Source organism: Capricornis sumatraensis, chromosome 12, assembly GCF_032405125.1.
Source record: "Capricornis sumatraensis isolate serow.1 chromosome 12, serow.2, whole genome shotgun sequence".
In the NCBI taxonomy this organism is placed as follows: domain Eukaryota; kingdom Metazoa; phylum Chordata; class Mammalia; order Artiodactyla; family Bovidae; genus Capricornis; species Capricornis sumatraensis.
The window spans coordinates 93011021-93023062 of record NC_091080.1 but is presented as its reverse complement, the minus strand read 5'-3'; the positions used below and the strand labels follow the sequence as shown (position 1 = coordinate 93023062).

The 12042-nt window shown below is 54.0% G+C and overlaps 1 protein-coding gene across 2 annotated transcripts in view; it reads left to right on the top strand.

Annotated features, from left to right (window-relative positions):
- The window catches only part of COL4A1 (collagen type IV alpha 1 chain), a 130072-nt gene that overhangs the window by 106899 nt on the left and 11131 nt on the right, over positions 1-12042 (top strand). For both annotated transcript variants that reach the window (XM_068984270.1, XM_068984269.1), the window contains 13 exons: positions 421-573; positions 724-822; positions 934-1023; positions 2005-2144; positions 2771-2897; positions 2991-3071; positions 3480-3578; positions 4763-4813; positions 5959-6144; positions 6722-6855; positions 8321-8393; positions 9249-9320; positions 10581-10709. In XM_068984270.1, coding sequence (XP_068840371.1) covers positions 421-573; positions 724-822; positions 934-1023; positions 2005-2144; positions 2771-2897; positions 2991-3071; positions 3480-3578; positions 4763-4813; positions 5959-6144; positions 6722-6855; positions 8321-8393; positions 9249-9320; positions 10581-10709 — 1434 coding nt within the window. The remainder of the gene's footprint in view (positions 1-420; positions 574-723; positions 823-933; positions 1024-2004; positions 2145-2770; positions 2898-2990; positions 3072-3479; positions 3579-4762; positions 4814-5958; positions 6145-6721; positions 6856-8320; positions 8394-9248; positions 9321-10580; positions 10710-12042) is intronic.

The window sequence follows — 12042 nt, the reverse complement described above, 5'->3', positions numbered from 1 at the left end:
TAAACAAAAAAAAATTGACTTTGAACCTCAGACATGAAAGTGGTGATTTGTGTACTTGAATGGGAGAGAGTTCCCCTTCCGTTACTTCATGTAGAGTTGAGGGACCACTGTGAACGGGAGTCATGAAGGGATTTAGGAAGGAGAGAAAAACGTCATGTATGTAAATGAAGAGTTGAAGTCTCATATGCTGGAAGTATCAGCAAGTAATGAGCTCTGGAAATGGCTTTATTGTTCGTTTGCCTGGTGTCGCCTTGTTCTGGGTCATGCGGACTCTGGGCCTTGAGTGCCGCTTCCGGAGAGGCTGCTTGTTCTTTGTTCCTCGTTTGTCAGTTGCTGCTACTGGCCAGAAGGAACGCCGCGCTGGTCACTGCCCGGGGCCCTTTGCCGCGTGTCACCCGGGCCTCCTCTCTCTCTCTGCAGGGGACCATGGCTTCCCCGGCTCTTCAGGACCCAGGGGAGACCCTGGCTTCAAGGGTGACAAAGGCGACGTGGGGCTCCCCGGAAAGCCAGGCTCCATGGACAAGGTGGACATGGGCAGCATGAAGGGCGAGAAGGGGGACCAAGGCGAGAAAGGTAACGTGGGGGACCTCACCAGCGGGGCGCGGAGGGGGTCAGACGGGCCTTCAGCTCTTCCGCGTGATGACGGACCAGCCTGTGTTTCTGCAGCTTGCTCTGAGTAGACGTGGATTGTCACTGTTTTTTTTTTTTTCCTGTGTTACACAGGACAGACTGGTCCGACTGGCGATAAAGGATCCCGCGGAGACCCGGGAACGCCAGGTGTGCCGGGAAAGGACGGCCAGGCAGGACACCCCGGGCAGCCAGGTACGGTGGGAAGGCCAAGGTCGCCCGCACGGCAGGGGGTCGTGTGGGGAGGTGTTACCTGGCACTTTTCCTGACTGTTGACCTGTTGGGTTTTTGTCTTCATGATCCCAGGACCTAAAGGTGATCCAGGTGTGAGCGGGATCCCTGGTGCTCCAGGACTTCCTGGTCCCAAAGGATCCACTGGTGGAATGGGCCTCCCAGGTGCGTGGGGCTTAGGAAAGGGGGCTTCTTCCAGGCGCGCCTGTGGCACCTGTCGGGATGCTGGGGCGAGGCTTACGTGAGGCCCACTGCCTGAGGACGTAATCCAGGGAGAAGTGTCTTCTACACGGACTGACATCTTTGTGTGAGACCTCTTGCCTAGGGAGGGTGGGTATTTGGCTGACCCTATGACCGTGGCTTAAAAAAACAGACAAAAGCCCTCCCAATTTAACAAGATGCACATGGGTGGTAGGCTCTGGACTTCCTCCAGGTGTGTCTATTTGGATCTATCAAAAAGGCCATTAATTATCCACTGAGTTTTCTCAGCACCAGAGGCTCCTGCTCTCCTGACATCAGCTCAGAAGACTCTTCTGGGCCCTCTGCCCCAGTGCTAAGCTGGCTTCCACACTCTGCCACTGACATTTGCTGCAGTGGTAGCTTCCACAGAGGAGGCAGGGCACAGAGAGCTGAGGGGCGCAGACAGTCTGGGTGCCAAGGCTTCTCAGAATCTCCTGGGGCCACGAGTCAGGCCAGCAGGCCTGTCTCACGGCTCCTCCCCAGGCCTGTGAGAGGCACACTGTCTATTTAAGATGTGAACGTTCAGCTGCTGTGGGCACCTATTTCTAAATTAGTCTGACTGCTCACATCAGTCGTGGAAGCAGGCACACGTCTGTTCTCCGTGACCTGCGTCACGCCTCCTCTGATTCATTTGGATAGTGAAGCAGAGTAAAGGACGTGGAAGCCGCTTTATGCTGTTGGGAAAGCAGGCATGGGCTGAGCGGTTAACATACTCCTTTTCCCTTGTAATGTGGCTGTCTTTAAAAGGCAGGAAGGCTGTTTCCCAGCGTCCTTCTCCCGGGCGGGATGACTGGCACCTGCCTGGATGACGCACAGCCCGAGAAACGAGGGATGTGTGTTTTCCCGCCTCCTTCTCCACTAGCACCGGCTAACCATACATTCTGCCTCCCTTGTGTGTGTTTCTAGGAATGCCAGGACCAAAAGGTGTGGCTGGCATCCCCGGCCCGCAGGGCATTCCTGGCTTACCTGGAGACAAGGGGGCAAAAGGAGAGAAAGGGCAGGCGGGTCTGCCTGGCATTGGGATTCCAGGACGGCCTGGGGAGAAGGTAACTGCATCCCGCACGAATGCCCCTCCCACCCATCACGTGGAAGCCCCTCCCATCTGTCTCTGTGGAAGCCCGCCCACCTGTCTCCCTCCCTCACCAAAGGCTATGTAGTAAGCAGCTCCACACAGTAAATGAGTCCTAAGGGAACAGTCTCCCCGCTTCCCCCAGAGAGGGAAGAGCAGCAAGTTATCCCTGAGAGCTGGAGCAGCAAGTTATCATGGGGCGAAGCGAAGGAGGAATTGGAGGAGCAGAACAGGCAGCTGCTCTTTGCTGCTGGATTTCTGGCTCCTCTTCTGTTTCCAGAGTGGGCTTCGGTTCTCCCTTCAGAAAGCCAGAAGTGGAGTTCTGCCAGGCAGGAGTTGTTGCACCCACGTGTATGCACGCTGTTGTCCCTGCGCCCATGTGTGTACGGGTGGTAGTTGTTGCACCCATGTGTATACACGCTGTCGTCCCCGCGCCCACGTGTATGCAGGCGGTTGTCCCCGCGCACACGTGTATGCAGGCGGTCATCCCCGCGCCCACGTGTATGCAGGCGGTAGTCCCTGCGCTCCTGTGTATACAGGAGGCGCCTCCAGACCCGTGTCTGGGGCAGATACAGCATTAATGGGCTCAATCTCCACCCACAGGGAGACCAGGGCCTTGCAGGATTTCCCGGAAGCCCCGGCGAGAAGGGAGAGAAAGGAAGCACGGGGATCCCAGGGATGCCCGGGGCTCCGGGCCCCAAAGGCTCCCCGGGCAGTGTTGGCTATCCGGGTAAGTGGGCCAGCCTTCTCCCAAGCTCGGGATCCAGGGGTGGCAAAGAGAAAATCATGGTCACGGGAACTGGGTGTTCCGCTTTTTCTTTAGGAAGCCCTGGGTTGCCTGGGGAGAAAGGTGACAAGGGCCTCCCGGGACTGGATGGCATTCCTGGCATCAAAGGAGAAGCAGGTAGAAACCAGATTTCAGGACACGTGGGGGCCCGTGGAGGGAGGTCATGGAGTGTCAGGCTGGGCAACCTCGGGATGACCTGTGGGGTCACACCTCCTCCTCCAGTTGAATAGACTGCGTCTGGGGACGCTTCCAGGGCCTTCCAAGGTCTTGACCCCAGTTAGACTGGAACCGATTTCAGAAACAAGTTTTCCTGGTGGGCATGATGGATGGATATTCTTTGTCTCCACTCACTCCAGCTTTTGGGGGTTAGCACACAGTGGTCCCTTCTGAAGGGGATTCAGGAGCAACCTCCAGGAAGCCAGGCCTGCTCGGGGGGTGAGAACTGCTCCTCAGAAGCATGTTGGGAACGGTGGCGCATTTTCCACACAGACCAGGGTGCTGACCAGTCTGACTGTTTTCTTTGAGGTCTTCCTGGGAAGCCTGGCCCCACGGGCCCAGCCGGCCAGAAAGGGGAGCCCGGCAGCGATGGAATCCCAGGGTCGGTGGGAGAGAAGGGCGAGGCAGGTACGTTGGGCGTGCGTTCCCTTTCAGAGTGAGGCTGTGCCCTGGAGTGCACGTCTCGCAGAGCTTCCTGTTCCTCGCTGAGTGACCGGGGCCCCATGTAAGGTGGCACCTACGTTGTTCTATCCTTATGTCATTGGGATGGTGACGTGGATGCCTGGGCAGGGTGGGATGAGAAGGGGAGGGGCGGTGCTCGTTTATTCCACAGATACTTCTGGGCACCTGCCCTTGAAATGGCCGGAGCTCTTGTGGTGAGTGAAAGAGACACAGAAAGCCCAGACCATTGCTTTCTCTGCCTGGCCTTTCTCACTTTAGACAGATGGTCCTGGGAATAGTTGCTGTCCCCTGAATCTGCTCCTCTCACTGATGGGGACATGGCAACTTGGGCAAAAAGTGCAAGCTGTGAGCTCCAGTGATGACAATCACACGCATAATAATACTTGTATATATTGAGTTAATACTCATGTAGATTGAGTTGGCCAAAGAGTTCATTTGAGTTTTTCTGTTACATCTTATGGAAAAACCCAAATGAAATTTTTGGCCAACTGAATAGCAAGAGGGTAACACTCAATATGAAACAGGTGACCCCAGGTCCTGGGGATGGAGGGAGGGAAGCAGAGCTGGGAAGGGGTGGTCAGAGGCTCCCTTACTGCTGGCACTGGCCTCTTTCTACAGCTCGTGTTTTTATTCTATGAGCCTTATGTTTGTATTATGTACGTTCATTTTCCTATAAAAATAGTTCATTAAAAGGGCCATCACACCTGCTTCCCTCCTTTGGCTCTTCCTCACACGCTTAATGCACACTGGTGGGCTCCCTGCTATCTGCTGGCCCACCTGGCTCTCTGTACCACCTTTGAGAATAGCTGTTAGTTGAATGGTCATCTGAGAAAAGCCGATTTGTGAGTCTCCAGACAATAACGGGAAATCAGTACCCATTTTACAAGTTGTTTCTACTAAATGCTGTAGCGGTTCTGAGCTCAGAGGTACTTGGGAAAACAGACCACATTCCGTATATCCAGTCAAGGGCGTCTTAGAACAACTGCAGGAATATGATTTTGCTTGCAAAGTACAGTGAGCTGACTTCTTCGTGTTCTTGCAAATAGTGTATGGTTTTGGCACAAAGAGCGGACATTGCTTCATGCTGTTCATGCAGCTTGGCAGCCCGGCTTCTCTCCTTTATCTTGTAGGTCTACCTGGAAGAGGATTCCCAGGGTTTCCAGGGGGCAAAGGAGAGAAAGGTAACCCATTTGCTAGATCCGTTCTTCCTTTTCCGCGAACCGCTGGTACAGAGCACCCTCAGAGCAGGGCGGGCAGATCCAGGGAAGCCCCTGGACTTAGGGTGCAGATAGATTAGGGTCTGGGACAGTAGAGCAGATCCTTTCTGCTGGTGTGTGACGAGCCCCCGCGCGCTGTGCTGTGTCTGGGATTCACAGCCTGGTGAAGCAGGGGCATGTGGGAGGGATCCCAAGGCGGGCCCCCTGATCCTTCTAGATGGTGACCCCGTTTCCTTCCCTTCTTCCTTTTCCTTAATAACCTTAAGACGGTCCTAGAACATTGTCATTTTTTGACAAGTTTGGTGTAATAGTTTTAAAACTAAACATGCAGGTTTTTTTCCTACGAGTTTTGACTTAGAAATTTTTTTAAGAAACAGCTTTATTGAGGTGTCACTGGCATGTAATAAACTGCATACATTTAAAAGTGCATGATTTGATAAATCTTGATATATGTGTACACATCCATGTAAATACCAGCACGGTCAAGATGTGAACACATCGCCCCCCCAGAAGTTCCCCGGGCTGCCTTGCCAGCCCCTGCCTGCCCCTTCCTGCCCTCTCCACCCCACTCCACCCCAGGTAACCGTTGGTCTGCTTTCTGGCACTGTCGATGAGCTTGCACTAGCTAGAATTTTACACAGATGGAGTCCTGCCACGTGTGCGTTTCAGCCTGACTCCTTGAACTCGGCATAATGAGTCTGAGAGTCACCAGTGCCACGTTGTGTCCATCATTCACTCCTTCTTCTGAGTCGAGCTCCTTGGGGTGCATATAACACCGTTTGCGTCTTCATTCGCCTGTGGATGGAGCAAGCCCTTAATTTCAGCAGTGCCATACCTTGCAGGCTTGGCTCCATGTATATGCAAGCCCCTTTGCCAAAGAACACGTGCTTTAAAGAGCATAAGGCATGATGGCAGGTTCTTGGTATCCCCAGCTTCCTTCTTCAGGTGGGCTGTGGCAGGAGTCTATACTGTTGTTCAGTAGAAAGGAGGGAGAAGGGCCCCGGCTCTGGTTTCCCCCGGGGCCTTCTGGAGGCGCCTCCCTCCTCCGTGGTGCACTGAGCTCTTCCTCCCTGGGTTTCCCCACCATCTCAACCGTCTTTACTGTTCAGGTTCAAAGGGCGATGTGGGCTTCCCAGGATTAGCTGGGAGCCCAGGAATTCCTGGATCCAAAGGAGAACAAGGATTCATGGGTCCCCCGGGACCACAGGGACAGCCGGGATTGCCAGGGACCCCAGGCCACGCGGTAGAGGGGCCCAAAGGAGACCGCGGCCCGCAAGGACAACCCGGCCTGCCAGGTGAGGATGTTTAACGAGCTCAGAGCTGGGACCGAAAGAGGGACAGAAGTACGCGGGTGTAACACGAATAAGCAGTCTTGAATGAGCTTTATGTTGAGAAGTGGGCAGCTTTTGACCCCTTAAAACTGCTGAAGCCTCCAGGCCACTGGCACTCGGGCCTCTGTGGGATGGTGCTTTTCTCGTGTCCTTTCTGTCAAGGAACGTGGTGTGCACGACAGGTGACTAGGGGGAGGGAGACAGGATGTCACGGAAAGGACTGGACCACGAGGGCCACGTGCGGTGGTGGTTTAAAACCAGCGTGACCTTCTGTCCCCCCGAGCAGGGCGGCTGCACAGCGACTCAGCCACCCCGAGCACGGGGCCCACAGGACGCTTGACTCTGAGACTGGGGTGCTTGTAGCAGCACTTAGTGCCTGCTGAGACACTCTTCCCTCCAGGAGCTCCTGGATGTCTTCAGGGCTCGAGATGTTGCTGTGAACAGTCGGGGGCATCTGGGTGGCAGTGACAAGCACGCTCCAGTGACACTTGCACGCCAGACCACCCTCCCACCTCAAGTGTGTGTCTGTGTCTCCCGCTAGGGCATCCGGGACCCATGGGGCCTCCAGGCCTCCCCGGGCTCGATGGGCTGAAAGGTGACAAGGGGAACCCAGGCTGGCCGGGCACTCCGGGAGCTCCAGGGCCCAAGGGAGACCCAGGATTCCAGGGCATGCCGGTGAGTTGTCCCTTGGCAGGGCCTGTTTTTGGAAAGGATCAAAAGATAATACTTGTGTGTGTGTGTGTGTGTGTGTGTGTGTGTGTGTATCCACATGTGTTACATGTATGTTATTCTCCCAGAGCCTCTCTCAATCGTCCCTTCTCTCTGGCAAGTAATCATGGTAGGCAGCTGTTACAGCAGTTCTTACAATCTAGTTTTACATGAACCCTCAGAAGGGAAATGTTATAATACTGGAAATTGTAGTTCGACGCCTGGCTTAAAAACCTGTGTATAAACGATACGGAAAGGAAACCTCGGTAACACAGCGACATGCACTGTGTCCCTGGTGCCCTTCAGCGTCTGTGTCTGTGTTCACGTGTGCTTTGTATGTAGGTTGCTGTTCAGTTGCCAAGTCGTGTCTGACTCTGCGACCCTGTGGGCCGCAGGCTCCCCTGTCCTTCCCTGCTCCCAGAGTTTGCTCAGATTCATGTCCACTGAGTGAGTGATGCCATCCAGCCACCTCATCCTCTGCCACCCTCTTCTTTTTACTTCAATCTTTCCCAGCATTGGGGTCTTTTCCAATGAGTCAGCTCTTGGCATCAGGTGGCCAAAGTTTTGGAGCTTCAACTTCAGCATCAATTCTTCCAATGAATATTGAGTGTTGATTTCCTCTAGGATGGACTGGTTTAATATCCTTGCTGTCCAGGGGACTCTCAAGAGTCTTCTCCAGCACCATGATTTGACAGCATCCATTTTTTGGCTCTCTTTATGGTCCGGTTCTCACGTCCATACATGACTACTGGATTATATGTATACATATCTACAAATGCTTGTTCACGTTGTTCTAGTTACCTTATTAAAATAAAGTAAAGCAAATAAGAAAATACATGTAAGAAGCAGTACAACTTTTTATGTATGGTGAAAGGGATAACTGCGTTGAAATACCTAGAAATTAAGATAATAATTTTAAAATATAAGAACATCACTCTATTGTAAAGGAAAATAATCCTTCTTTAGTTTTTAAATGTTTCTTTCCCCATATTTAAAAGCTCTTTTAAGACAAGATATGAAGTCAGTTCTAAAGGAAAATTGCTGTGGTTGAGTGTTGGGCGGAGGGTTCTTCGGTGTTGAGATGTTGCCGCGACAGATGCTTAGGGAGTTTCGACTCTGTTCATGACATCGTGTTGTGTGGTGGGGACAGTGGGATGTCAGAGTTACACATGCTCCTGGAATTGACCACATAGATGGATGAGCAGGAGGGACAGAGTGAATGAATGAGCGTCGTCATTTCCAGCTTCCTGATGTCAGCACGCACAGAGGTTTCGTCATTCTTTCTACACCTTTAAGAAACCAGTGAGGCCCCATTTGTTCACAAAGCCACTTTCGGAACACAGAGGGGCTGCCCTGGCCTCCCCACTGCTGCCTGCTCGGGAGACTCATATCCCTTGAGCGGCTCCTGATTGACATTCTCTTGCGTTTCTAGGGCATTGGCGGCTCTCCAGGAATCACAGGAGCTAAGGGAGATACGGGACCCCCAGGAGTTCCAGGGTTTCACGGTAAGACAAGGAGATGCTGCTTGAAGACGCATTTCCCTGCCACTAGGGCCCCAGCCCTGGCGCTTCCTGCTGGTAGACTGTCATGACCAGTACGAGCTTCTGTCCTCTTCACATTTAAACGCCCTTTCTGGATGGCAGCCCCGTTCGCGGGCTCTCATGCTTGGCCGCATAAAGACATTCTGATTTCAACCAGTGGGTCACTGGCACCTCGATGAGAAATCATGGGGCATTTGGGCCATTCATTAATTTTTTAGTGTTTTAAGCAAGTATTTATTGGGTGCCTACCAGCTTCCAGGTAATGTGATTTTAACTGAGAAATCAGGTACATGTGAATGAAAAGGTGAATGAAAGAAGTCCTCAGCTTGCAGGCGTCTTGCAGTCTAACTGGGGACACGTGGGGACCGGATTGTTACCAAAAGCAGAGTTGCGTGCCCCTCCAGTGGTTGTGACTTAGGGTTTGCTGCGTGTTTAGAAAAATGTGACTTCTGGGGTTTCAGAAAGGAGAGTTTCCTCAAAAGTTTTACATCACTGACTACAAGGAATGCTCTTTTCTTCCAGGAGCGTTAACTGGAAGTGTGTTCACTGTGTGTGTCTGTGCCTGTGTGTGCGTGTGTAATGTATGCGTGTGTGTTTGTAGGTGTGTATATGTATATTCAGGTACACACGAGCGTGTGTAAGTGTTTGTGTATGTATGTATCTACTGGGTTGGCTAGAAGTTCATTCAGGTTTTATAAGGTCTTATAGAATAAACCTGAATGAGCCTCTTGGCCAACCCGATGCTTGCGTGTGTTCACACTCACGTACACGGATATCTTTTGGAATTCTGTGCGAAGACGATGTTCTACTTTCTTCCAGGTCAGAAAGGCGCCCCCGGCCTGCAGGGAGTCAAAGGTGACCAAGGAGACCAAGGCTTCCCGGGAACGAAAGGTGAGGGGTGTGGTCGAGAGGAGACGGTGCCCGAGAACGCTCAGGCCGCTCTCGGCGTTGTTGCCGCGTGCAGCTAGTCTGGTTGACGTTTCCACCAGCAATCTGTCCCGAAAGCCAGGTTGGCTCCATCTGTGTGTGAGGTCGACCCAGCACAGAGGGGATGAGGGGCTCAAGATTCACAGACTCTCACAGGCTCTGAGGGCAGACAGAGATCAGCTGTGAACACACGGAGTGAAACCCGGCTTGCACGAGCAGGCTGGACACTCTGTGGCTGGGTGGCACGGAGTGCTTTACAGAAAAGCACCTGGCCTGGCTTCTCCACGGGGAGCAGGATGTGCTCAGCGGCTCCAGAGATGCGGCTGGTCTTGGAAGGAGATGGTCCCCATCCAGCCCTGGCCTCCACGGGCCAGAGCTCATTTCTAGGGCTGCGTTTCGTTTCGAAGACCGTGTCTTGATAGAGGGAGTTAGTGACCAGAATGCACGGAGACGTGGAAGATTAGGGGAAAAATAAACAGAGAAATGTGTGAGGAGAGAAGGGAGAGGGGAGGCTATGGAAGCCCTGAAACGCCTCGCGATTGCTCCGTGTGCTTCAGGACCCACTCAGGCAGCAGGAGGGTTCGTTCAGTTCAGTTCAGTTCAGTTCAGTCGCTCAGTCGTGTCTGACTCTTTGCGACCCCCTGGACTGCAGCACACCAGGCTTCCCTTTCCATCACCAACTCCTGGACTTTGCTCAAACTCATGTCCATTGAGTTGGTGATGCCATCCAACCATCTCATCCTCTGTCGTCCCCTTCTCCCCCCGCCTTCGATCTTTCCCAGCATCCGTGAACAGGATGAAGAGGATTACGTTCGGTCATCATTAAAAACTTAAGACCAGTGGCTCTGGGGTGCAGTCAGGCAGGTTTCAGAAAAAAAGATGAGAGCAAACATCCTAATTTCACGTGTTGGGGCGCCCCAGGTGGGAGGCAAGGCCCTCGGAGGGTTGAGCTCCACCTCAGGGAGAGTCTGTTGGGGCATCCAGAGTGTTGTGGACAGTTGACACTGGTGACCGGAGTCTCTTCCAGTCCCGAGGATGCAGGATTTTAGGTTAGATAATAGACATGAGCAGATCCCTGTGTCTTGTGAGAGTCTGGTGACTTGTGTATTTGATTGGGATTCTCCTTTTGAAAAGCACTGCTTTTGGTTGGGTTTCATGTCAGACGCCGTTTCTGCCCCGAGTGTTGACAGTGAAATTGACCAGTGGCTGCCTTGATTCCCACAGGTCTTCCCGGCCCCCCGGGCCCCCCAGGTCCGTTCAACATCATCAAGGGGGAACCAGGGCTCCCTGGTCCCGAGGGCCCCGCGGGTCTGAAAGGGCTTCAGGGACCTCCAGGCCCGAAAGGACAGCAAGGTAAGAATAAGTTGGCTGGGCAATCAAGGGGGCATGGGGTCAGGAGCAGGCTGACGTGGGCAGGCTTTCCTCTTTACCCATGGGTCTCAGGTCAGTCTCTGGGTGGTGACTGTGTAAACTCGTATTCGAAGATGACTTTCTTATCTTCCCTTCAGTTCAGTTTGGTTCAGTCGCTCAGTTGTGTCCGACTCTGCGAACCCCATGAATCGCAGCACGCCAGGTCTTCCCTTAATGTATTTCAAAACCATGTGAAGGTTTGAAGGGGCCTAAAAAGGCCAGAACATCTTCCCTGATAGCTCAGTGGTAAAGAACCCGCCTGCCAATGCAGGAGACGCTGGTTCGATCCCTGGGTTGGGAAGTTCCTCTAGAGGAGGGAAAATGGCAACGCACTCCAGTGTTCTTGCCTGGGAAATGCCGTGAACAGAGAAGCCTGGTGGGCTACGGTCCAGGGGGTCTCAAGAGTCAGGCATGACTGGGTGACCCAGCACACGTGCACACATGAAAAAGGCCAGAGTGACGCAGGGAAAAGGCAGGGGGAACATGCAGCTCAGCATTGCTCTGCTCACTTAGAGCAGCGTGGGTGAGGGCGGGGGAGAGCCGCCTCTCCAGCCACGAGGCGGGGGCGGCGGGGCGGGGGAGAGCCGCCTCTCCAGCCACGAGGCGGGGGCGGCGGGGCGGGGGAGAGCCGCCTCTCCAGCCACGAGGCGGGGGCGGCGGGGCGGGGGAGAGCCGCCTCTCCAGCCACGAGGCGGGGGCGGCGGGGCGGGGGAGAGCCGCCTCTCCAGCCACGAGGCGGGGGCGGCGGGGCGGGGGAGAGCCGCCTCTCCAGCCACGAGGCGGGGGCGGCGGGGCGGGGGAGGGCCGCCTCTCCAGCCACGAGGCGGGGGCGGCGGGGCGGGGGAGGGCCGCCTCTCCAGCCACGAGGCGGGGGCGGCAGGTGCAGTGGCCTAGAATCACGGGAATTGGTGCTCTCCGTGGTGGCCCAGAGGCTCTGCCCAACCAGCCAGGATCTGTGCAAATCCTTACGGTTCCAGACACTGCAACCTAGACACTTTCTGCTTCTTGGAGCTAAACAGTCCCCACTTTAAAAGCTATTGCGGAGGGGCGGGAATGGAAAAATGAAGGATAACATTTAGAGCAGAAAGTGAGCATCACGGAAATTCCAGGTTCAGTGCCCCGAGAATACAGTGTACGCGGGCAAACAGAAGAACCACCCCGTATAAGTCTGATGCTTGAATGTTATCTGAGGCACCAGAAAAAAGCCGAGGGGGAAACATTGAGAAAATGAAAATGCATCGACTCTCCCCAAGCCCCCACGTGTCTGCCTTTCCCC